Source organism: Sciurus carolinensis, chromosome 3, assembly GCF_902686445.1.
Source record: "Sciurus carolinensis chromosome 3, mSciCar1.2, whole genome shotgun sequence".
Taxonomy (NCBI): domain Eukaryota; kingdom Metazoa; phylum Chordata; class Mammalia; order Rodentia; family Sciuridae; genus Sciurus; species Sciurus carolinensis.
In genome coordinates this window covers 138,369,417-138,397,100 of record NC_062215.1, presented here as the reverse complement: position 1 = coordinate 138,397,100, position 27,684 = coordinate 138,369,417, and the positions used below count along the sequence as shown (strand labels likewise).

General features: G+C 36.4%; 1 protein-coding gene across 5 annotated transcripts in view; it reads right to left on the bottom strand.

Moving 5' to 3' along the window:
- Inpp1 (inositol polyphosphate-1-phosphatase) overlaps positions 1-23,427 on the bottom strand; it is a 34,023-nt gene extending 10,596 nt beyond the window's left edge. The window contains exons 1-4 of one of the 5 annotated variants that reach the window (XM_047547564.1): positions 23,244-23,427; positions 21,560-21,599; positions 2,383-2,442; positions 1,803-2,070 (exon numbers count right to left, since the gene is read on the bottom strand). In XM_047547564.1, the coding sequence (XP_047403520.1) occupies positions 1,803-2,006 (204 nt within the window). In that variant the 5' untranslated portion in view covers positions 2,007-2,070; positions 2,383-2,442; positions 21,560-21,599; positions 23,244-23,427. Of the gene's footprint in view, positions 1-1,802; positions 2,071-2,382; positions 2,443-16,505; positions 16,928-21,559; positions 21,600-23,243 lie in introns of those variants that run through there. The other 4 variants (XM_047547562.1, XM_047547566.1, XM_047547563.1 and 1 more) reach the window with 4 other exon arrangements.
- Positions 23,428-27,684: the final 4,257 nt, after the last annotated feature.

Here is a 27,684-nt window from a genome sequence, read left to right as displayed (position 1 = left end):
ATGCTTTAAATATTTGAGCTCAGTCATCTGCAGATGGCCAAAAGCTTTAATAATGCCCAGAACCACTTGGAGGTTTATTTTTTTGTTGTTTGATTTGGTTTTGTTTGTTTTTTTTTTTTTTTTTTCTATTTTGCAAGATGATACAAGCCAACAAGGGCTGGCAACTATCCTATTCATCAAGGACTGAAACTCAGTCTCCCAAGTCTGCTTAAACATCTGTTTCTGAGGGGCCAGGACATAAGGGTCATGAAATAAAAACATTTTATATAATTGAAAAGGAAAACTATTTGTTCATAAGTTCTGGCATTTAGTTCATGAATAAACGAGTGCCTGAATTTGTTATAATGTCTGTGGCAAATATTAGTCCATAAAAAAAAAATCAATGTCAATAAAATCTAATCCAGTTGCTCAACCATCATTTGCACTCAATTATCTTGATTAGTACAAACAAAAATAAGTTTGCTTCATTTAGTTTTTCTGATGTAGATATTATAGTGTATGAGGAACTCAAAGTTTGCAGAAATTTCATGGGGTCATCGATTCTTGTCTCCTGCCTATGGTTAAGATTTTACTTAAATGATGGCCCATATTTCACACATTTCATAGAAAATATTCCAATAATTTAAAATGTTTTCTATCACAAAGTTCTATCCTCAAAAATCTAAAAAGAATTATTAGATTTTCATATAAAAGGCAATATAGTTTTGAAAAGAATATAGACTCTGGCAGTAGGGCATGGTGGCATACACCTGTAATCTCAGCAGTTTGAGAGGTTGAGGCAGGAGAACGGCAAGTCCAAAGCCAGCCTCAGCAATTTAGCAGGGGCCCTAAGCAACTCAGAGAGACCCTGTCTCTAAATAAAATATAAAAAAGGGTTGGGGATGTGACTCAGTGGTTAAGCCCCATTGGGTTCAATCCTTAGTACCAAAAAAAAAAAAAAAAAAAAAATAGACTTTGGAGTCAGTTTGCCTGTGTTCAAAAACTTGCCCTGCCATTTGTTTGCTGTATAACCTTAGGCAAGTTACTTAAGCTCTCTGTGGTTCCTTCTGTAATTCACTAAGTCATAAAGTTATTAAAAGGGCTAAATAAGTTACCCTTTTCAAAGTCCTTAGAACAATGTCTGGTACACATTTAGCATTTATAAGTGTCTGTTATCATCACTAGTAGTACCACTACTACTACTAGTAGTACTATTACTACTACTTATGAATACTGTTTTGTGATTCAGCTTAAGATACACAGAATTACAAACATTGTTAGTTAGGACAATGTTTTTCTAGTAAAACAAAGGGAGACTTTATCCAGCTACAAGTCCCATAACCAAGGCAAACATCAGATAAATGATTAAGTCCAAAAGTTAAGACCTACTATATCAAGTTAAAAAAAAAAAAAAAAAACAGGTTACAAAACAATGTGCTCTCATTTCTGATGAGATAAATGATAGGAGTCATGTGCACACATACACAAAGAAAGGAAACATTCTAATTATATTTAGCAAACACAGTTGTGGTTTTCTCTAGTTGCAGGGTTAAGAGGGCTTGTGTTTCAGAGAACACGTATTATTTACTAAGAGGAAACTCATTAATAAAAGAAAAATTTTTGTGATTATTCTTTTCTTTTCTGTACTTAGAAGATTTTCTGCAGTGAACAGTTTTTTAGCATTGTAATCCAATCAAGGGGGGAACCCAAGATATTTATTTCGATCAAGATGCTAGTATTCTGAGGAGGAATAAAAGCCATACTGTTCTATGAGGGGAAAAAGCCATTGGGGCAATTTTACATTACTTTGTGACCTTTCTTACCTTGTTTTCCATATTCTGTTTTATAACTTCCTGCACCAGTACATCAGCCAGCGTCTTAAAATCAACTGTGAACTTCTTGTTCTTTTCTCCCTCTTTCTTTTCTTCAATGAGCAGCTGGAAGAGGGCTTCCTGCTGCCTGCAAGCCCGGGCAATGTTGGCAGCTTTCTCTGAGACGCGGAGCAGTTCCCGGAGGATCTCTGACATTTCTCAACTTTGCTGTTCAGTGGCAGCTACTGGTGGAATCAGCACCCACTCACTGGGCTGTCAGCTGTAAAGTGCAAGAATGTGAAAGAGAAAGCAGTTCAGAGAGTGATGTCAGGGTGCCTCACCCTATCAGCTACTTAGTCACAACCTCAGTGTGACTGGCTCAGTGTGGAAAGCTGTACATATAACCTGAAATTTGAAACTTAGTGTTTTTAAAATCTTGAAAAAAAATTTGCATTCTCAAAAATACATTATACAAAGAACTGAATTATCAGTGTGAGAAAAATCCTTGAATGAGAATCAATATTATACTTACAGATTCCTAAACAGACAGGTAGAGCCCAATGTTAAAGGAAAGCCAGATTCTTGTAATTACCCTAGTCTGACCACAGAGACTCAGCAGCAGGATTGAAGCAGTGCTCTTTCTTTCTCTCACCTTGAAAGGAAGAAGAGAGAAGTGGGACAAATTTAAGCTATCAGTTCCAGGGCAACTTTCTCAAGTACTAAGTAGCAAGGCAGCAAGCATTGTTGTGTCCTGCAAGACTCCTGGGATAGCAGCACAAACCATCTTCTAGCCAACTTATCCCTGACCCATTGAAAAAAAAAAAAAATCCTATATCTATGGGCTCCTCCTACCAAGTGAAAGTCTAAACAGTAAAACAGTGAAACATGCAACTTGTTGGGACTTGAAAAGTCCTGGCTTCTAAAAGTGTCAGGCTACCATGCCTTGAACTATCTCTTGGGCCTATTTTGCAATTAGAGAAACATTTTTCACCAGTATTAAAAGTCTGCATAATTCCCATTTCTTGTTGTGGGAATTACTGTGAGGATTTTCCTTCCTGTTTTACAGTTAGGGAAAGGGAAGCTTTGGGAGGTTAAGTCACTTTTTCAGGCTTACGCAAGACTAACTGTATAGGGTTCAGCATCAGTCATATCGACACTTGGGTTCTTTATTATCATGGGTGACAGATGTCTTCATGGAAAGAAGTTTCCTGAATGGACTACTGGAGACTAAAAACTAGAACAAATATAAAAATACTGATGCAACAGGTTAATTGTGAATTGTCACAATTAGTTCATCTTAAGTTTGCAAACAAAATATGTTCTCATTTTAAGATTATGGGTAAACCAGCATGTGACAGTATGTCCAACCTCAACAGTTATAAAAGGGCAGTGGATAAAACAATGAGACATCCTCTTTCTGGTTATACATGTTTTAAAGTTAACATTCATCCTTGGAGGAGGCACTGATGTGCACATGCTCACAAACAAGGAGATATCCAGAGGGCAATCAACAGAAGTATATCAAGGTCCCTAAAGAAGACAGCATCTTTTTAGTCTGTAACTCCAATTGGTCCTTAATTTGGGTTAAGGAAATGAGTTGAGTTAAAAGTATTTCTATACACAGTGGGTTAATATTATTCACAGGAAGAAAAAGTTGAAAATAATCTTAAACAATGGCAAAATGGTAAGATAAAATACTATAAGGTCAGCAAAACATGTTTATGAAGAACACTCAATAACATGGAAATGTGCTAATACTACAGTGTTGAGTGGAAAAACAAACTATGATCATATATAGAGTAACAGTATGTTATCAATATTTGTTTACACAGAAAGAGAGAAAGAAAGGAGAAAGAGATTGGTAGGTGGTGGTTGGTGATAGTTTTTGCTGAGTAGTCAACTGCATATGACTTTTTTCATTAGGTTTTTCTATTATTTTCAAGTATTCCATAGTAAACACATTAATGCTTTTATAATAAGTAATGACATTTAAAATATCTTAAAGCACCTGTCCAAACAAACCGGGCCTTTGGTAACAACACAAAAAGCTTCCAGGTGGTAGAAAGGTGTACTTAAAACTAAAAAACCTCTTCCTACTTTAAATGCTTTTTCTTTGAGAAATGAATGATATGTGGGAAGATTCACTTCAGTTGCCTTGAACCTACACATTAAGAAAAACAGTTTCATTAGTAAGCTGAGGCACTTTGCAAAATAATTTATGGCATATATGACATGTATATGGCACCAATTAAAATGATGTATAATACACCCACAGAGAGATGCATACATATTCCTAGTATAGCACAAACCATGAGAGATAAATTATAATTTCTTAGTAATTGTTTTGCAGTTATATAAGTTAAGGAACAAGAACCAATGAACCAACAGTATCCAATTAACTTTTTATCTTAAAAGCAACACAGAGATGTTAAGGAGTTCAATTTGGAAGCTTTCGAGATAAACAATATCAGTATTGTCTACTATACTGAACTTTGTTAAAACCAATTAATATTTTTCTATAGAGGCACTGTACCAACTACATTGTTGGATAGCCTCTGATAAGTTCCTGTACAGCTGTTCCCCAGGAATCAATTTCCTCCTCTTTGGACCTGACCTTTATTTCCTCAATGACTGTTGTTCCCACCTGAGCAGTTATTACTTAGGAAACCCAGCAACTTGATCAATGGGGGAGAACTATCAGTCACAAACTGTGGACCTGAAATTAACAGATGTACAGATTTTATAAATTCTTAGCCAAATAATCATGTTTTTCAAATCCAAAGATATCCCACAGTTCAACCTTAATCACTACATATTCTGACCTGAGGGATCACTATATTTTGTCAAGCTCTAAGAAGAAGAGTTTCAGATTGGCACTACACTTTGTCCAGCCATCTGAACCAACCCAGCACTTCTTCAGTTACTTCTCCTTCTCCAGTTTTCCAGCTCCCTAAAAATATCCTACAGCCCCCATACAAGACTTTCTAGGTGCATACTTGTAGTCCCCACTACTTGGGAAGCTAAGGCAAAGATTACTTGAGCACAGGCATTTGAGGCTAGCTGGATGACATAGCAAGACTCTGTCCCAAAACATAAAAAAAAAAAAAAAGACTTCCTAATTAATTTGCACAGCTGACCTACTACTTTCTGGCTGAACAGACCATTTCCTCCAAACAAATCAAATCATCATACTGTACTTCTCTGTAAGCTGTTTCCTGATAGCTCTCTCCCTCTATCCTCATTTCAGTTCATGCAGGCAAGAAGGAAGTGCTGGAGGAAAAATAAAAATAAAAAAGAAAGAAAGAAAAGAAAAAGAAAAAGAACACTGAACAATTTGTCCTGACCTCAAATACTTGAGATTGTCTACAGAGAAATTGAAGGCTATATCCAATACAGGACTTCTCCAGCTTCATATGGAAATTATCTTTGAGGTGGTTTTAAAAAGAAAAAATTTCACTTTACACACTTCTTATGGCCCTCATTTCGAGAGTGGCTGGCACCTAGTGGCAGGTACCTTGGTGGAAACTTGTAGTTCTATTTTTAGTTGTAGTTATAATAGATGTTTTGGTTCTATTAGTAGCTATTCATGTGCATGGATAGACCACACAGTTGAAACAAGGTGGTTAACATATGCCAGCCATCTTATAAGCACTTCAAATATATTAGTATACTTAATTCTCACACAACCCCATGAAATATGTATTATTATCTCCATTTTACAGATGAAGAAACTGAGGTAAAAGAAGGTTAAGGAATGTGCCCCCAAATCACATAGTTAGGAAGTAACAGGACAGTATTCAAGTCCCAAAAGTAGACAAAGCCTTTGCTGTTAATCAGTATTCTAGCCAATGAAATTCTCACAAATTGTTGGTTGTTAAATAAATTAATAATTATTGTATAATAATTCTAAGCACATTATAATGTACATTATACAGAAAAATACACACATAGCTAATATCTGTCACCAGTTTGAACATTATATATCACTGACACTTAACTTCCCTTTTACTCTCAGAAAAACCCTTTCTTCAGCTGATCCTCAAACTCACTGTAAAGTACCCTACTAAGAAGTAAAAGTTCATTCATCAGTTCCACTGATGTTTCTCTTAACCATCTGCATACAATAGTGGTAGGGGCCTAAGGGGAACTTAAGGAACAGATTTTTTTTTTTTACAGTTCTGGAGACTGAAAGTCCAAGATCAAGGTGTTAATAGTTCTGGTTTCTCCCGAGTTTCTCCTCGGCTTGCAGACAGCTTCTTCTCATTGCATCCTCACCCAATCTTTCCTCTATGGGCATGAATCTCTGGTCACTCCCTCTTCTTATAAGGATCCAAGTCAGATTGGATTAGGGTCCACCCATGTGACCTCATGTAGTCTTTAAAGTTTCTTTCTCCAAATACACTCATTCCTTGGTATCTTTGGGGAACTGGGTCTAGGATTCCTCCAAATACCAAAATATATGCACGCTCAAGTCCCTTAAATAACATGGCATAGTATTTACATATAACCTATGCATACCCTCCTGTATGCTGTCAGGACTTCAAGGTAGGAATGTCAGAGGAATACAATTCACCTTGCAATCCCTCTCCTGACAGGGAGGGAGGCCTTAATGATTTTAGCCAATGCTAACACAATCTATTCCTTTCTTTTTTTGTGTGTTATTGTCAAATAATATAAAAATCAGATAGAGTTTTCTTCCTCACTTATGTGGTCAACAGTTTAATTCTGTGAGGTAAACCTTCCCAGAGCTCTTCACTTTAACAGCCAAGTACTGCACGATGCAGTGAGCGCTGAAATGACTTCTCTCATAAGCCTTGATTTGTAACATCCTATTTTCAGTCACATTTCAGCAAAATAGGCTTAAAGAATTTTCATCCTTCACCATCTCTCACTAAATGTATATCGATATGTTAATATTAGATTGTGTCACAATATCAGGGTTAGTCTCTAGTTTTTGTGTTATTTTCACAGAAGTTGGAGAAATTAAAATTAAAGTTGGAGAAAAAAAGCAGATCAGGAAAAAAAATCAATTTCTGTCTACAAAGATAAAATTCAACTTTAATTTGTAGCTATTCTGTCATCTCACTGGAACATCAAGAGGTTTAAAAGTCACATCTGGGGTTGGGCACAGTGGTGTACATCTCTAACCCCAGCTTCTTGGAAGGCTGAGGCAGGAGGATTGCAAGTTCGAGGCCAACTTGGGTGACTTAGTGAGACCTTATCTCAAGAAAGAAAAAAAAAAAGCACTCAGTTGTAGGGAGTGCTTGCCTGGCATGTATGAACTCTGGGTTCAATCCCTAGTACTGCCAAAATAACCCCAAAAATCATATCTGGGGACTAGGAGAGTAACTCAGTAGTAGAGTGCTTGTCTACCATGCATAGGCCCTGGGTTGGATCCCTAACACCGTAAGGGAGAGAAAGAGGGGGAGAGAAGGAGAAAAGGAGAGTGTGAGAGAGGAGGAGAGAGAGAGAAAGAGAGAATATCTTATCTGAATAGGTGATGCATATTTCAGAGGTAATAACACAGTGGGGAAGATAAAGGGTTCAAGTAGACCTGGTTCAAGACTTAGTTCTGCCCCTACCTGCACTTATGTGGAAATTATCTTTGAAATGATTTTTCATGAAATTTACTTAGTTTCTCTGAGCCTCTCTTCACTGTAATATGAAGATAGTACCATGCAGTGATGTCACGAAGATCTAATGAGAAATCTCTGGAAAAGCACCCATCACACATTCTTGCACATTGTAGATAATAAAGGACAGCTGTGACAATTAAACACAACCTCACAAAAAACATAGTCACATGTCCTTACTTGAGAAAATATGAAGTTAGCAAGTTTATATAGGTCACTGAAATCTCTTCTGAAAATGTACTAGCCTATTAAATCAAAAGCCTGGGAACTACTTGTAATTCTCTGAATAACCCTGAATGAGCTTCCTTTATGTAGGCCAGCCCCGACTGCTTTGCCTTGGGGGCATCTGGGTGGAAACTTTGGCTCTTGGAGGCTGGGGGACTACTCTAGCTTCACGGCAGACCATCTGCGGGGAGACACTTTTCTCAGGGGTATATTTTGTCAGGGGATTTTGTGAGGATTCTAGGGCCCAGGGAGTCTATTCTGTGAACTGTTTGTACCTTTTTGTTGTCTAAAGTGACAGAAATGTGACACAGAGATAAAGGCCCCACAAAATGGACTGCTCCCTAATGTGTGGCAAGTGAATCAAAGCATTTCTGTTGACATTCCCTTCTTCAAGCAGATGAGCCAACATTTCTTTCTATAGAGCCCACAGTTTTGCACTGCCCCTGCCCCGACACCCATTCCTATCCTGAATTCGGTTTTTTCACTCATCCTCTAAGCTGTGCATGGCCCTGCCTGACAGCCATGGCTACTGGGGCAAAAGGCCTGGCTTCCACAAAGTACATACATGTCTTACAGGAAGCTGTTTGTCCTGACCTCTCTCAAGGAGGCTCAGTTGTTTAGGAGTCTCCTAGGTGGACACATGCTAAGTTGTGACTAGTGCTCTATTGAGTTTGAATTGCTATGATTCAGAAATGTCCCTTGTACATGTAACCCTAACAAAGTCACGCATGTAGGTAGGGGGAACATTTCATTCTACCTCTCCTTTGTTCCATACTTTACCTTCAGGGAGTAAAGACCAGAGGCTGTAATGGCAAAAGGGATGGGAACAGAAGCAGGCCCCAAAGACAGAGTAGGCCTCAATTTGTTGTACAGCTTACTAACAGTCACCTCCTCTGATAGCCCTATGACTGCTCATCTGCCCACGGGTTACCTAGGACAGAGGAAAACGAGAGGACAAGCATTCAATGCTACCCTTGAGTACAGTGGAAACTAAACTGTCCTTCCAGTGTATGAGCTTTGTTCAACTTTTAGATACTTAACTGTCAAATGTTTCTCAGAAGCCAGGGAGTCTTATAGTATGGGCCACCTGTACTTTTTTGGTGTTATTTTACCTTGATGTGGGTTGAGTTGTCATCATTACTTCCTAGTCCCAATTAAGTATTATCTTTTCACAGCTGATTTTCCATTTTCTACCCACTTTCTCTCCTGCTCTGAGAATACTATACATTTGCACTTGCTATCCCCTCTGGTTGGTGTCTTTCCTCTTGCTTTCTCTACCTAATGGTCACCTACACTCTCAGAATCAGTTTCAGGGCAAGAAGCTTAAATAGGTACTGCCTTAAGGAGGCTATCCAAAAAGTCAATGAACATATGAACAGGCAGCCTACTTTATTGGTAATGAGGAAAATGCTGCTTCAAATCTCAACAGGATACCCCCACTTAACCAATGGAATAGTTAAAATTAAAAACACTGAAATTTCCAAGGCTTGGTGATGATACAGAGCAATGGGAATACTTAGTGCTGGTATGAAATTGGTATAACCATTTTGGAAAACCATTTGTAATTTGCTGAATGCAAATATAATCTATGATCCAGCAATTTCCTTTGTACATATATACCCAACAGAAGTTCATGCAAGTGTACATGAGAGACATTCAAGGGTATTTATGAGCAGAATTATTCTAATAATCTAACACTGATAATAGCCCAAGTAACCATAAATAACAAATGAAATAAACTGTAGCATAATCACATCCATACAGAACTGAAAATTAATGAACCCTGCAATAAGGCAACAACATGCATGCATCTCACGAAGGCCCACTGTTCTGAAAGAATTCAGATATGACAGATATGTACTGTGCTGTATGATTTATTCAGAGTTCAAAAACAGGCAAAATTAGCTCATGGTGTTAGATGTCACTATGGTGGAAAATAAAAGAGGGTTATTGCTGGGGGGATGCAAAAGGGACTTTCAGGCCCTGGTAATGCTCTGAATCTGAGTGGGTGGGCTGACTTTGAGTGAATTAGTAGAATTATAGAATTCTGAGAAATTCTATATTTTCAAGTATGCATTTCTAACTCAACAGAAGTGTGTGTGTGTGTGTGTGTGTGTGTGCACGTGTGTGCATGCATGTGTGTTTAATGTATGTGTGGAAGGAGGAGAATCAGTTCAATTGTTGACTCCTCTAGGAACACCATTCCGGACTCCTCCATCTTGGGCTCCTGGATCATGGGAGACCAGAGATAGGCCAAATCTCTATTCCGGCTCACCATAACACGATACACTGGTTTACTTATCTATCCTCTGGCAAGAGACTTAAACGTGTGGTTTCTTAGGACTCTTAACACATATTTCAGAGGTGTTCAATTAATGCCAGCTGATGTATTTCCCCTTAGCTTTGTAAATACAGAATTTATCTTTGTCATAATTTTTACTGTATTTGGACCTTATCAGCATTACCCAAGTGCTATTAGGCACATGGGCCCATATTTGCTTTCATTAAAGACTATGTATATTCCATATTCATTTTTAAAAACAAACCACAGCTGTATCTGGATGATAGCAATAGAATTCCATTTTTTGAGCACTGAATCAGATTCTGAAATTATACTGTGTTATCTAGAGGTGACCTATCCTTGACAAGAGTAATTCAGTTAATTAAATCATCTTAAAGAGTGAGTTTAGTTTGGTTTAATTGGAATAGACATCTACTTAACATTTCTCACTCCCTACTCTCTAACCTTCAAAATAAGGCACATACCATTTCTAACCTGGTTAGTTTAACTCACTCTAGCTTTGTTGAGGTTACTAATGGACTACTAGCCAACATTTTTGTTCACTGAGGCTGCTCAAAGCAATAGGCTACACAGAGATGACTGATGTTCTTAAATATTGTTCTGGAAACTTCTAAATGGGAGCTTGTGCTAAAGTAGTATCTTCCAAATAAGTAAGATTGAGAATTAATTGGGACACATTAAAAATATAGATTTTTGCATTTTTTCCCTATAGATACTGTTTCAATAAATCTGGGTTTAAAAAGTCCCTCAGCTGATTTTCATATAAACTTAAGGACACCAGGTGTGACAGTGAGTCCACCCTGTCCATCACTGGTTACTTAGATACAGAACAGGGACTCCTATGACTACTACAACTAGGACAGCCTTGCCCTGAGGCTGAGTCGACTTACCCTGCTTTTTTGTAACAGAAATTAAATGCTGGGTGGCTGGGGAGCAAGTTGGTCTACATAATGACTCTTCTACATTAGCAAAACACTTGGGAAAATGAGGCATTTCAAAGACTTTTCAGAACTTACTTGAAAATTATGAAAAAGTATTCCATTTAGAAATAGTTTTAAACTGATAGTGATTTTTTTTTCCCTTTCTTTTCCATAGTTAGGAACATTTTCTACCCAGAAACTTTGTTCATTTAGGTCTTTTTCTATCTGCTGTATTTCAACTATATCCTTAAACTTTTGTATGCTAACAGATGTTTTTAGAATAACTGTGGTGTTGTAAATGAAATCTGAAATAGAATAGAATATGAAAAATAAAAGTAGATTCAGGATAACTTTGTTAACTATAGAAAAGATTTTTAAAGATAATTTAAGGCAGGAAAACAAAAGAAAAGATGTCTTCCTCATAGAAAGAACTTCTTCCAGTAGAATATAATTTATAGTTTTGATCAATCCTCAAGTCAATTTGAATGTTTCTTTCTGAATGTAACTTTCTAGTTCTTTAAGAAAGATTCCCAGGTCAATTTATCTTTCCTTCTAAACTCTTACAACATTTCCTAGATGTACCAACTCATTTAACATATGCCTTTTATTGTCTATAGAGGCAGAGGAATGTATGGTACAAAAAACTCTTGTTTACGTGGCAGGTGAGCTGGTTCTTAGGTTCTGCTTTGTCCTTCATCTACTGAGTGTATAACCTTGGCCATGTGACTTAGGCTTTGGGGAACTTGTATGAAATGTTAATTCAAGTTTTGTCACATTCTAAGAACATTTGTATTAAAGAATGTTTAATGCAGGTTATAATGTAATCCACATTACATTATAATCCACAGAAAAATATAATATTGTGCCTGACAATTTTATATAACAAATCTACTTGTCAGCTCTTCTGTGTTCCTGATTAAACTTATGGAAGACAAGCTTGCAATTTGAGTAAACTTATTTATACATTTTTTAAAAATGACTCCTTAACCTCCCCCCCAAAGTGAACCTTGGCCATAATGGTCAGTTATACATAAAAACTAATAAAATATTTTAATTAATTTGTTCATTAAGATTAATTTATCATTAAATTTTAATTATTAAATATTTTATAGTTTGCAAATATAAAAAAGGAAGAGAAGACAGTTGGATAGGATGATTCCAGTGGTCTGTTCCACTTAAAAACTTCCCTGTTTTTTTATATTTACTTTTCATATAAAAGAAGGTGGGGAATATTATTCAGTCTTAAAAAGGAATGAAATTCTGATACATGTGACGACTTGGATGAACCTTGAATATACCATGCTAAGTAAAATAAGTCAGCCTCAAAAGTACAAATATTGCATGATTCCAGTTCCATATGAGGTACTCCGAATACTCACATTCACAAAGATAGAAAGTACAATAGTAGTTACCTGACTGGGAGGCGAGGGTAATGGAGAGCTGCTATTTAATGAGTATACTGTCTTAGTCTGGAATGATGAAAAAGTTCTGGAGGTAGACACTGGAGAGGACTGCACAACAATGTGAATATACTTAGTGTTGCTGAATTGTGCACTAGTAAACGGTTAGGGGGTGGGGGTGTGGCTCAGTGGTAGAGCACTTGCCTAGCATGTGCAAAGCCCTGGGTTCAATCCCCAGCACCACAAGAAGAAAAAAAAAAAAAGGCTAAAATGGTAAATTTAATATAATATATATTTTATAGAAAAAAATTACAGGTTCAAGGAAATGCACATTTCAAAAGCATTTGACATTTGTCATCTACCTAATAAGAGCATAATAAATATTTGTTAATTGAATGAAAAAAAGTTATGGTTAGAGGTATGAAAATTAGGTTGAAAGAAAGGTGGCACTATTTGTTTTGATGCTGATTTTGTGCCACAATCACACTGTTTTTAATACTTAGACTATATGTTTACCACAGTGGTTTGGGTGTGGTAAACATCATGAGAGGATCTAATGCTCCCACTAAGTCACCACCTGGGCCATCAAGGCTCATTCTACTGCTGTGAGTGCCTGCAGAGCAGATACACATTCCATCTCTCCATGACACACAGTGGGAGTTCTATCAATTGACTGATTTTCATTCCATTAAAGATAAACATATTTAAAGGGATTTTCTCAAACCAAAATTAATCTACAAAGGATTATTTATGATGCAAATTTTAGTATTAAAACTATTAGAAAACATGAGTCCAGTTTTTTATTTTTATTTATTTATTTATTTATTTATTTATTTATTTTTGTAGTGCGGGGGCTCAAACCCAGGGCCCTGTGCTTGTAAGGCAAGCACTTTACCAACTGAGCTATCTCCCCAGCCCCAAGTTCAGTTTTTTGCAGAACTTTCCAGAAGATGATTATTATTATTATTTACATCTGCAATGAAAAATAACTGGACCTAAAACATATCCCCAGAATGTTAAGCAAGAAAACAGAGGTCACAGATTATGTGCCATTTATGGGCTTCAAATCTCTCCCAGCATTCTCTTTATTCTTCCATTTTCTGAAAGAATAAAATGTTTATCTGTAACAGATGTTTACAAAATGTTGATTAGAGCAATATAGAATATCAAATGTAACATTTGCCTTTAAAGGAACATGAACTGATAAAAAATATTCAAAGTACTAAAAAGATAGACATGGCTCCCTAAAGTCACAGTAATATGTAAGTATACTAAATGCTCTTGCACTCTTGCTGATTCTGCAACCATAAATAAATATATAAACTGGCTAATATTTAACTTTCTTGATCTTATTTTTATTTCCCCCATCCTTTGCTATTCATGAGGCTTACAATCATATTTTAAATGCATACTTTCAATTATTCCCAGATCAAACTGGGATTATATAGAATTCTTGCAAATTCCAAGGAGGAATTATTTAGAGGGGTTTTCTGGAAATTTGAAGATCAAATCTTCACTTAAAAAATCTACTAGTAATGAAAAATTAGGGCATCACTTTAACTTAGATCTGTTTTCCTGGAGCAGTATCAGAAGAACAATTTCCTGTGTTCACTTGAATTTAAATCCTTCAGTGCTAATTGTAACCTCATTTGCATGGAGGGAAACTTACTGTTGTCACCAAAGGTACATGTTTAAATATCTATTGGTAAAATTAGCAAATATTTAAATTAATTTAAACTTGGATAATTTAGGAGATTTTAAATATTTAGATGATTAAGATTAAAACTAATAACCACCCTCTCAAAAAAGGGAAAACAAAACAAAAACAAAAACAAAACAAATAAAAAGGAAGGCAAAGGGGAAGAAAAGAAAGGGAAATAAATTCTGTTGTTTTCCATTGTGGCAATTAATCTCAACAAATCAGATGTTTATAGATGTTTAATACTCTATTTTGTTAATTTGTTTTTATGTATAACTGACTGTTGTCTTATGGCCAAGAGTTTTTTGGGTTTTTTTGTTTTGTTTTGTTTTATATATTGGGAATCATTTTAATAAAAGCTACAAATAAGTTACTTAAAGTTGCACACTTGCCTTCCCTATATTTAATCAGGAACACATAAGAGCTGACAAATAAATTTGTTATATGGAAGAAATTAGCAGGCACAATAATTTATTTTCCTATGGATTACAAATCATAGTAATCTGCATTAAATATTCATTAATACAATGTTCTTAGAACATGACAACTTGAACTAACACTGCATTCCATGTAAAGGAAACTAAATATACAAAAATATGTTTATAAAACTCAACCACCAAAGGCTTAACTACAAAAGGATATAAAAGTATGAGATTTCCTAAATTAGTGATACATTAATAAAATCATCTTTCATTTAAGAATATTTTATATACAGGAGTCTTAATAGGTTTTGTCAACTGCTCATTCCAGCAACAGTTGTTTCCACCTGCTTTCCAAATCTGCCTTAAAAAAATTTTAAAAAAAATAAAAAAACCCTTTTAAAATGTTATCATCTCTGCTTAGTCTAAGTATCCTCTTTCCCTTAGAAATTCTGAATCAGGAAGTACCAAGCTGCAACCTGGGAATCTTTTTAAACCCCACCCCCTCACTTCCCCACAATCCTGAATAATTTTAAAACTCAGGCAAATTTGGGAAACACTACACTAATTGTGGGAGATGGGAAGCCAAGTTTTTATTTCCAAACTCTAAGCCAAACAGAAACATCAACAGGGAGAGTTCTGTTAGCTTCATTACAAGATTCAAAGTATTTTAACAAGGACATTAATAAGGACTTACATCTGGAAAAAGTTCTCATATATACCATCCCCACCCTTAAAAACGAAGATGTTTGTTTATATTGATCACTTTATATAACAATTATCTTTTAAGCAATGTCTGTAAAACATGAAATAGAATAAGACATTTTCTAATTGTTTTAGAGCTAGATATAGAAAGGGAAATGCCTACATGATGAATTATTATTTATAACTTGTTTCAAATGCCTTCTAACCCAATAAGAAATTAACTTTTTAAAAAAAGTGTTACCACGAATATTGTTACAATTTAAATTTGTAATAAGCAGGTAGTGGTTTAATTCAAAAGTTTGAAGAGAGAGTTTATTCTGTGCAAAAGTGTAACTTATACACATCTTATGTAATCCTGATGACTAAGAATTAATTTCAAAAGTAGCATAAAAATTCTCAGAAACTTAAAGTACGTTCTAAATAAGATTGCAAAAATACCTGCATGGGAAAAAAAATGTTCTCTTCTATTGTCTTTATTTTTCTCCTTATAGGGATATTTTAAAAATTCAGAATGAGATCACTTAGCTAATCCATTAATCAATAGTAGTTGACAGGTTTATTTTCATCATTTATATTATTATCAGGCTGAGCAAAGCCTTTGGTTTCAAAACTAGGAAATAAAGGGAAAGGGCGAAAATATGTTTTATTCATCGTATGGGATGCACTTAAGTGGTCTGTTCACACAGCCATAATCCACTATGCTTTTCAAGTGGGCAAACTTCTGCTTGTTCAACACCTCCTAACTAGCTTTAAAATTGGAAGTCTCCATGAAACACACTGTGATTGTTTATAAGTGTTTTTCATGGATGTACTAAATAACGAAGGGATTTTCTTGTGTCTAACCACCTACATGATTAGGCCAAACCAGTTTAACTTTTTTCACCTACGCTCTGTCCATACCAACTAACTGCGTCTCACAAAACCACCTCTCAAAATGCAGAAAGAATTAAAAGCAAGGAGGTAAAGATTTTTCTAAATATAGTCCCATCATGTTTATTTTACACTGATCAAGTAGGTCAGGAGAGGCAGCCAACAGCTATCAGCACTTAGAAGCATCTCTGAAAAGCGCACGCTGCAACCAAGGGGCGCTTGACAGTTATGCCATCTACCTGTTGAACCCGGCTGCTGCTCTCCACAACTGTCACTTCGGCTAAAGCAGCTTATTCGACCTAGAAATGCTAACGATTGAATTAAAAAAATTCAAGTCGCTTGTTACTCTGCATTCCCGTCCCTGATTACTTGCGGGTCGCTACAGCAGAACCGAGGGCCCCGCGAGCTCCTCCGCCCGGCTGCTGCAGCGGCGTTGCCTGGGTGGGCAGCGCCAGGCCGGGGGCCGCCTCGCTGCAGGGACAGAGGACCTCACAGGCCAGGGCCGCATAGGCAAGGAGTTCTCCCAACCCAGATTGACTCACCTACCCTCCCCAGAGGCGAGGAAACGCGCCGCTCAGCCAACCCCGGACCCAGATCCCAGGAGGAGGGAGATGGTGGCGCCGGACACGGGGGAATGGGTGGCGTAAGGAGGAAAACGTCTTACCTAAGCCGGGGATGAGGAGCCGAGAAGGAGGCTACAGCCTTTCTCTTGAGAAACGGAAGAGGCGGGGGAGGCGAAAAGGAGGAGGAGGAAAATGCTCCGGGGGAGGAGGAGGTGGCCGGGGCGCGGAGGCTAGGAGAGGGGCGCCAGGCGTCCGGCCGCAGGCTCAGCTGGAGGACGAGGGGCGGGGAGGACGGCGGAGGTCACGCGAAGGGAGGGTTAAGCCAGGGCGACGCTGCCTCGCTTGGCCTCGGATCGCTGTGCTCAGCATCCGCCAGGTCGCCGCCCCTTCGTTTCCCCTGGAACTGTGGTGTGGAAAGGCGCGGTGACGCCTTCAGGCTTGTGCGGAGGGCGAGGGCATCCCATGCCTGCCAAACCCAGGCGTCCACCACGTCATAAGTGGAGCGCGTTGATTTGAGTGGGAGGGCCAGGAAGAAAAGAACTCGGGGTCTGTTGTTTCCATGTAACCGCCCACAAATTTACTTTTAAAATCTTCCTCCTTCATTCATTCGTACTGTTGGGGGATAATGGATTTAACAGATGGGTTGGCAGCTGTGAAGACGGACGTCCTGCGCATGGTATTCGGGTTCATTGTTCTAACAGCAATGTCAGGATGATTTGGATGTTCTTCAAGTCATAGCAATCTCTTCTGGGCGCGTGCTTCGTGGGGTGTGGGCCCTGGACCACCAACACCAAAAGTATCGTAGGTAGGGAACTCATGCTTCAACCCTTTAAACTGGTAGTCAGATTATTTTAAGAAGGCTTTTGAATGGTAGGTGGGTATCGGAATGGGGGACAAGGGTAGAAATTTTAAAAGGGCAATGTAAGACTTTTGAGTAGCAGGGGTCTTACATAGCCTGGTCCACAAGTTGATGTTTCTGAGTGCATTGAACTTCCTAAAGCAGTTGCTTATACTTCATGAGACAAGTAGGAAAGGAAAATATTGCAAAGTCCCAAATGGGTCATTAGAAGAGATTGCTTTTGCAGGAGGTACCTAGGCCCTTCTACCTGGAGGGCTGAGAAGACCAGCATCCATATACCTGTAACTCAGTCCATGGCAAAAAATGGGAATCTCTGTTTTAAAATTGTAGCTAGCACGTTTTCTTTTCTACATTTTCCCAACCACTCAAGACCACCTCACTATGTTGTCACCACTTGGTTCTCAGAACAGTCAGGACCCATCAGAGGAGAGCCTAGGACAATGCTGACATACTCCAGAAAATGGTACTTAAAACCTTACACCTCTCAAATCACTCATCTCTCTGTTCCCAGCCGCTCCTGTGGTCTCTAATTTGAGACAGCTTCTCTCTCATCCACCCACTTCTCAGCTTTCACTCACTAGCAGATTCAGTTGATTATACTTTCTCTCTCAAATGCAACTCTTAGGGATCCGTAGGTCCATCCCTGCAGCTACCGTTTATTAATTAGCCTCATAATTATATCCCTAATGGCAAAAATCAAGAAATAGTCTAAGCACCATATTTAGAAGTAAGGAGGAGTAGGAATTTGGGCAGGGGAGTGTGGAAGAGAGGGATATGAATCTAGTTGATTTCTCACCTGGCTACCACAGTGATCATTCTATACCACATGTCTCAATGCAGTTTCTTGCTCGTTTAAAAGCCATCATTGCCTCTCTCCCCATTTCTGGTTGTATCAAACTCTTTCCCAGGCACAGTGACACATGCCTGTAATCTCAGTTAATCAGCAGGCTGACACAGGAGGATAGCAAGTTCCAGGCCAGACTATGCCACTTAAGCAAGAATCTCTATTTCAAAGAACAAACAAACAAAATGAAAACAAAAAACAAGCTTCTATGGACATGGCATTCAAGGCCCATTGCCTCCTCCCATCTGTCCATCCTACCCCTCACATTTCATACCCCATTTTACCATAACTCATCTAGTTTCCTGAACCCACAAATTGATTCCATACCTTTGCACATTTATACATGTTATTGCTTTTGCCTGGAGCATTTTCTTGCTGCTATAGTAAGTACTACTGGCACTGTGCTAAGTGCTTGATGTGTTTTATAGCTGTTCATTTTTACATCAATCCTATGGTATGTATTGTTATCTCCATTTTATAAACAAGAAAACTAAGACTTAGAGAGGTTAAGTAATTCACTCAAATATGTGGTATGTGGTGAAGCTAAATCTGAACCCAGCAATTTGACTCCAGGACTCACATAATATTACCTACTTATCCCTTTAAAACCTTTTTTGAGGTACTAAATTTGAACAAGATTGAAAGATTTAAATTCTTTAAAAAATCTTAAAAGGGCAAGGAGAATATACAAGTGAATTACTTTAATCTCCAAGTACAGCAAATATTGAAATTACAAAGGAAAAGGACAGAGTTGACTATTCAACTTTTAATTTCTTTCATCTAAAACATCCATAGAACAAAATTAAAGGAAAAATAAAAATTATCAAGATATGTAATATATATGAATAAGGAAATACCATCTTTATTAAACAAAGAGCATATAAGCAAAATAAAAATATACTATTCCAAGAAAAATGGACAAAAATGTAAATGAGTTAAATCATGGAAGAAAAAATATGAATAATGGTGAAGTATTTTAAAGGGAAGTGAGAACTTAAAATGATGTACCATCAACTTGGCTGAGAATAACACAATACCCACAGCTAGTGAATTGAGCCAGCAACCCCAGGGGCAGGATGTGTGGCAAATAACCAGGCTTATGCATTACTGAGAAGTGTGTAAATAAGCTCAAACATTCTGAGGGCAGTTTGGCAGAATGTAGTTAAAAAGCCTCAAAAATATTCACACCCTTTGACTAAAAAAATTACATTTCTGGGAATTTCTAATACAGAAATACTCTATAACAGAGGTTTGCAAACATTTTCTATAAAAGGTCAGATAGTAAATATTTTAAATTTTGAAGGCTGCATTTGTCTCTTTTTTTCTTTCACACACTTCCTTCTAAAAAACAATCTAAAAATGTAAAAGCTATTAGTTTGAGAGCTGTAGAAAAATAAGTAGTGGCTTGAAATCACCCTGAGGGAAGTAGTATGTGCAAAGAGTAGCCTACAGGAAAGTTTGTCACATGTATTTGGTAACAGCCACAAGAGAAAGTAAACTAAATGTCTGAATATTTATGTAGTTGTTAAAATCAGATATAAAGAGACAGTTTGGACAAGGTTTTGCAATTTTAAAATGTTGCAGAATGGTATCTGTTATGTGAAATAGTATTTATGATTTGTTAAGTGAAAATTACAGTATACAAGAGTATTTATGATATCCCAATACAAAATAATCATGTGTATATATATGTAGAAAAAATATCTGGAAAGATAGAAACACATTAAGATGTTTGCAGTGGTCTGGGAAGAGGAATGGAATCATATACATACTATTTAGCTTTTGGTTCTGCATGTGTGTTTCCCCTAGTGAATGCACATTGTTTTTATAACAAGCAAAAACTACAAGAAAGTTTGTTCATGGGACAACAAAGCACATCAGGTGTCAATTTGAGTACTTCACTCCTCCGGATGAAGCTAGTTGCTCTCTTCTGTGATCCCTGATTATATAATTTTTTTTTTTTTTTTTTTTTTTTTTTTTTTTTTTTTTGTGGTACTGGAGATTGAACCCAGGGCCTTAGTGCTTACAAGGCAAGCACTCTACCAACTGAGCTATCTCCCCAGCCCTATATAATGGTCTTTTGAGCAACATTATTTACTTAATTGCAGAATGGTTGCAGAATACCATCATCTAGTTAATCTTTTCTCTGTTATTGGGCATTGGAATTCCAAATACTCTGCTATTAAAAGTATGTTGATTATTCTCCACTTGCTCTGTGCTGGATCCACCTGTCCCTCTGTGCTAGACTCTGTGCCTATAAAAGACAAACTTTCATAAACTATTTCCTCTGGGCTCTCTTACCAGCTGGTTTTCATTGATGGGCGACACCAGTGAGAGATACCACAGAAGATTAAAGGATAGAAAAGGAGAAAGTTTGCTTCTCATCTCTTTCCCGGCTTCTGGAGGGATTCTGGAAGGTTTTGAACTTCTAAGGACAGGCCCCACTCCTAGTGAGAAATGAACTAGATTTATACCTCTTCTCCCATCCTACCCTCCCTGAATTCCCAGTTTCTACTGGGCTCTGCCAATGTAATTTCCTACCCTTAGACCTTCAGCTTAGGCCTAACAGTTTCTTACTCTTGCAAGTGCCTGAGTACTCCATGACCCTTGGTTCCTTTCCCCCAACACTAACCTTAAACCTAGCATAACTTCTGTAAATAGTCTGTACAATAAAATCTCTTTGGTTGAAACATCTGAGTGGAAGTCAGTTCCTGTTATGACAAGCTGACATATATTAAGGAACTCTGTTGATAATCACAGAACACAAATCTTTTATTCCTTATTGCAACAAGCCCTGGAAATTCTCAGATTTTACATCCAAGGTAATTATAGAATGATTTACATGTTTCCTGAGCAGGAATTTGAATCACTACTATGAGGCCAGTATGCAAATGTAACACTATTATTTCCCACTTCTCCAGGAGTTTCTCAAAGTAACACTTGTATTTATACCAAAGAAATCACATTGGTGTTCACATTTTGATATTTTCAGTGTAATCTTTAAGAAAAAATTCCTATGTAGAGTCTAACATATAGTTAGATAAAAATTAAATTACTCCAGGAGACAGGGTTGGGAACCTCTGAAGAACCCCAGGGGACCTTAGAACACAATTTGAAACAGAGATTTAAAGAGTACCAGAAGCTAGAAGATATATACTTCATAAATGTCAAGTGTCTATTGTATTTCCTTTGGTTGAATTCTTAGGATTCCATGGTCAACGACTGGATGTTACTAAATATCCTTTGAGGCCTTTGTCACAGTGAATGATGTTACCTATTTCAATACTGCTTTTAGAGACTAGGGTTGTGGCTCAGTGGTAGAATACTCACCTACCATATGTGAGGCACTGGGTTTGATTCTCAGCACTGCCTATAAATAAATAAAAATAAAGGTCCATCAACAACTAAAAAATATTTTAAAAAATACTGCTATCAGTAAATATACAATACCAAAAAATACCAATTTATGAATATTTTCTTTGTTTATATGCTTAGAAAATTCCTTTAAACCAAAGATGAGATCTATCTTCATTTATATTTCCTCTACTTTTTATACTATTTGATCATTAAAGTTGATGTTTTTAGTAATCTTGAATTTTTTTTTTTTTTGAGGAGCTCAAACTGATCACCTATCCCCGAACAGTTCACTAATTTTCCTGACATTATTATTATTGGGTAAATATCCCCTTTTCATTCAACCATGATGACAAAAGTATTTTTTTTATGCACAATTTTATTCTATTTTGCTTCATCCTTCCTTCTTTGGAATACTGTGCTAATGGCATAGTTTTTTAATAGTAACAGGGCAATTATGCTAAAATTCAGTTTTAAAAATATTCTAAATATACTTTCAGGTGAAACTTGTTTATTGTTTTGGATGACTTTGTTATAAAAGTAATGTGTTATGAAGAAAAGTTGGGAAAAATGTGAAAAAGTAAAAGAAAATCAAAATCTCCATGTCACTATAACTATTGACATTTTGGAGTATAACTTTCTAGTCTTCTGTGCATGTAGATATGCTATTTATTTTTACAAATACTACTATTGATTTATAAATGGTTCTTCAATCACATAAGCATTTCGCCATGTCATTAAATATGATCTTCAATGGCACATGAACCAATTATCAATAAGAGTCAATAGCAGTAGTGTCAGTAGCAACTCTTGGCCCTTCTGGACTCAGTCATCTCTTCTATATTGACATTACCAATTGTTGTCACACAGATCAACATTGTCTGCTTGCCACTGCCACACCTCATACCTTGAAATCAGTTGCTGTAAACCTGAAATTGGTTTTGGTTGTAGTTTACTGTATCATGATGAGTTTTGCAGTATTTGCCACCTGCATCTCTTTTATGTAAAAATGACTCAGTCACAGGATATTAGGTAGCTAATAGAAAATGAGTTACAACAGGAATAGGCTTGAATTGGTTTAGTTAGTTGTAAGAGATTCCAAACACCATATTGCACAATCTTATTTTTGTGTTTCCTTTAAATCATTAACTAATATAAATCAATCTTAGTTATTCAACCTTAGAGAAGATTAAATAACTCTCATATTTGATCTTAGAAAAGAATGACTAACTCTCATGAAAGCACAGCATATCTATGATTTTAAAAAGACTTCAGAGGTATCTTTAATATTTGTGATAGAATACTTAAAAGTCTGAGTTTTCTTTCCAAATACAGTTCAAGTTTTCTAAACTATATAAACTACAGGGAATCAAATATGCTATTAAGCTACAAGTAGCTGAGATATCAAAAACAGAATAAATTTCTAGGATAAGTCACAGTAGATATATTTTAGTTGCTTTTCAATATACAGGACTACAGGCCTCTATCTAGAAATGTTTCACTGGGCCTTGAGTATTAATTTTTTTTAATTGTTAGGTTCAGAATAATAGTACAGTGCCCAAATATATTTACTATGTCTCCATCTATTACCTAAATAATGAGGCATATTAAATCATAGAAGGAAGTTATTTAATAAAAATTCTTTCTTCCCCTAACTTACCTGTACACAGAAGTGTTGCTCACTGAATCCCCAGATGTAAAATACAGTACATGCTAAAACTCTGAGGTATATGAACTCTTAGGATTTGAGTTGCTTCCTGTCTCAAGGACTTAATGACTGGAACCTGAGAGTAAAATACTCAGGGAAGGGACGTTGGATTGCCTTTCCCTGTGCTCCATCTGAACATACCTCACTAATCCACCAAGCCCAGCCTCTGCTGATTAGGTGAAGAGTTCTCTGCTGTTCAGTACAAAGGTTAACGCATATTATCGACCAGTCATTTCCTTTAATTCTTAAACTTCCCTGGATATTTTCTAGTTTACTTTAACTTTCCACAAATGACACTTAAGAGGAACTTATTGTTCAATCCTTCCAAATGCACTTTTGTTCATAAAATCAGCATATTGAATACTTTGTTAATCCTCACTGGTTATTATTTTGTGTATGTTTTACTTTGAACAGGTTTGCTTGGTTTTATTTTTAGAACTGTAAATAATTTGTAACCTATTTTTTATATTTTGTGGAAAGTATGAATATAAAGTTATTTCATAGAGATGAGTGCATTACAAATTTCATTTCTTAAGCATTAAAAACAGAACTTGAAGAAACTTTTTTAAAAAGTCTAATGCATATAGTCAAATTCTTTTCCTATACCACATCATCGTATCGTCTCCACAACTTTTGTTACCACATCATTCTGGTAAAAACCTAAGCCAAGAAAAAACTGGGAAGGCAAGAGGAGACAAGAAGTAACCTCTCATATGCTAATTATACTGTCTCTTAAAAGTGTTTGTGACCTGAAGTGCCTCATTATTCAGGTCATTGTTGGAGAAATAGTAAATATCCAGGTCCTGCACTATTACTCCTAACACCTCACAACTTAAAAATAATTTTAATTTTCAAAATGCCTTCACACATATTGACAATTTGATCTTAAATGCTTTTTTGCATGTCTTTTAATATATTGACAATGAAATGTTTGCTCAGTGTGTTTAACCTAGAGTTTCCACAAATGAACTGGTATAAATGGAAAGAAAACATTGGAAAATCAGAACACACACTTGTTATTTTTGAACTTACTTCATGTAGTTCCTTTCTTCATAAACGTTTTTCCTCCTCTTCACACATTTTTTTCCCTTTCCTTTACTCTTTCCACAAACTGGTTAAAAAAAAGTTAAATATATTACTTGATATATGCAGTTAAATTTTGTCTTGGAAATAACAAATACAGTCATTAGATGTTTCTGTGAGGACCAATGAATTAAGTGAAAGTTGCAGACCATTTCTTGACACCATGATCAAAAGAAGGAAACTGATACCCAGTTACCCCTTACTTCTCTGCTGCCATCTATGGGGTCCCAATCCCCATCCCTTTAGATGAGTCTGGAGGTTTTTGACCTCAACATACTCAGGATCTAGAAAGAGATCTGTGTACAGAAGTAGCTGTCTCTACCTTATCATTATCAAAGACAAAACCTAAAACCTGAAAAACAAAAAACTTTGATGTTATCATTTACCACAAATCTTTTATCAGTTGCAAATTATTTCCTACTCCATCCATTCTGAATCTTAAAAACACGTATCAAACATAGCTGTCTTGCCTTCCATTTTTTTCTCTAAGTGACTATTTTGTTCCTAAACACAAGCAGAAATTATATATATATATATGTATACACATATATATTTAAGTAAAATTTACCATTAGTATTGTGGGTTGAGTAATTTTTCTGTTTTAACTTAGGGCTGAGAGGCAAGAGTTTCAATCCAGGGTTTCTGAGCACAGTAGCTGAATATAAGAAACAGAATATTAATATTAACAATTTTCTCTGTTTCCCTTTTCCTTTAACTTTAGTAGGGAAAAAGAATATAGTAGTATTATGAATAGCAGAAAGTCTTCAAATACCAAATAGTAGAACAAAATAAAAGAGATTCTGAAAATAACTTGAAGTTTCTCAAGAGAGGAAAAGCATATCATTTCAACACTCATTTGATTTTATTTCTCCTTCCCCAAAGAAATAGCAAATATTCGGAAATCTAATATTTATCATAGGGAAGTATATGTATCCTATAAAAATATTTTATGCTACTTACATATTATTGCTGTGTATACACACCTACAAATAAGTCTAGGGAAAACACAGAAGACCTTAGTGCCATAATTATTACAGAGGATCTTATTTTCCCAGTTCCCTGTGGGACTGGCTAACATTACAGAATTTGTAAACAGACTTACCAAACTTGGTAGAACAAGTCAGTTTACTTACTTATTTGGGTATGTCTTAGTGGTAATTTAAAATATTTATTGCTAAACTGAAAGTCTCAAAATTATATCTGCATAATATACATATTTTTAATAATGAAGATGAGTTAACATAACATGCAAATTATTAAAAATCTACAAATAGACATTATACTGTTACTGTATACCAAGGCTTATATTCTTTAAAATTATAATGCAGTCTTTAGAATGTCAGTATTAAACTTATGTTATAGATGTATTATATATGTTTTAATTTTAATTATTAGAGGAATAATATGGTATATCACATCCCTTTTTAATTTTTTTTTTTTTTTTGATACAGGGTCTCACTAAGTTGCATAGGGCCTTACCAAATTTCTGAGGTTGGCCTCGAGCTTGCCATCTTCAAGTCTCAGCCTCCCAAGCCACTGGGATTACAGGTGTGAGACACCATGCCCAGCATGTCACATATCAAAATCAAGTGAAGTATTAAAGTTTTTCCCTAAGAAATCTGATTTGGAGGGACTATCTTATAGAAAAGATAAGCATTTCAGTCTTCCTTGAGTTATCATCTGGCAGTTCATTTGCAATCAAGTACACATAGGAAAGAAAAAAAAATATCCAAGTTATTTGGGGAATTACCCATAAAGAAAAATTTGGCAGATTACATGTAATCACCCTTATTTCCTTTAAAATACCACATTTATTTTTGTTACAAAACAGCTATCTATTCTCACATAAAACAATAGGAAAAAGAAATGACTCTAGATAAGAAGTGAGTCATACATATTTCCACCACCACCCAATGATAAGCACTGTTAACATTTCGAGTATGCATTCCTCAGAATGTTTCTGCACACATATACACACATTTCCCCTAATAGAAACCATCTTAAAAAAAAAAAAAAAAAAAAAAAAAAAAACTTCCCACTTTTTTAATGCTCCTATCTTTATAGCTGCTGTTGGAACCAGTGTTATGAGCATGAATATTGATTGATGACTTAAGAAATAAACCATCATTGCCTGTTACACTTCCATAATCTTGGAACCCATCAATATTCCCAGCATCCAAACAGATGATTAAATCTCAAAGCCTCTTCATCCAATGTGGCCCATTCATAGCTCAAAAAACTTAAAAGATCAGATTGCCAAGTCCAGAAAATCGGAAACAGATTGACCAGTAATTAGGTATGACAAAAAATATGTAAATAAATATTTAAAAGTGATTTATGGGATGCTGTCATAAGGTAGAGTTAAAATCAGACAAAGCAAAGCAAGTCAAAACCTTTTGCAAGTCAAATCATATGAAGGTAAAGAAAACATACAGGGAGGAGTTTGGAGAACCAGATGTGTTTCCTCTGATCCACTGGACATTCTTCAGAGTGTTACTGATAGTATAGAATTAAAATGTGGTTGTGGTGTATTTCTGCTCAAATGCCCTTATGGTGGTTCACAGATCCTTATTGACCTACTCCCTCTCTACCTCTCCAGTGTCACTGCCAGAATGTTGGAGCCACCTGTTATGCTCCAATAGTGAAGAGTTTCTCTGTGTAAAACAGTCTCACTTGTTCTGGGAAGCTTTCTCTGATTCCTGGCTTATGACAAGCAGCCCTACTAAGTGCTTCCATAGCACCTGTAATGGCTAATTTGAATTGTAAACTTGATTGGATTAAGAGATGCCTATGATTAAGTGGCTTCTGGGTGTGTCAATGAGGGCATGTCTAGGAATGATTGGAAAGTGGGGTAGTGAACTAGAGACCTTCCCTAAGTATGGGCAGCACCACTCAACAAGATGGTGGCTTGGAAGGAATAAAAGTTGCAAGAAGAAAGAAGCAGCAGCAGATGCAAGCACGACACTTCTTGAACCAATTCTTGATTGCTGCTTCGATTGTCTGAGGATATCAGACTCTCAATTCTTCACTATTTCAAAGCAGACTCTGCCGGTGATTCTCCAGATAGTTTCCAGAAGCCTTGGTCTTGGACTAGCGTAGCACTGTTGATCCTTTTTGTTCTGGGGCTTCTGCCTCTTGGACTGCACAGCTGCTGGTTCTTCCAGCTCTCCAGCTGCAGATGGCCATTGTGGACTATTCAGCTTCTGGTCGTGTAAGCCAATCTAATAAATCCCCTTTTTATAATCATAGTTCCTGTTGATTCTGTTCCTCTAGAGAACCCTGACTAATACAGCACCATGTAACCTCAAGG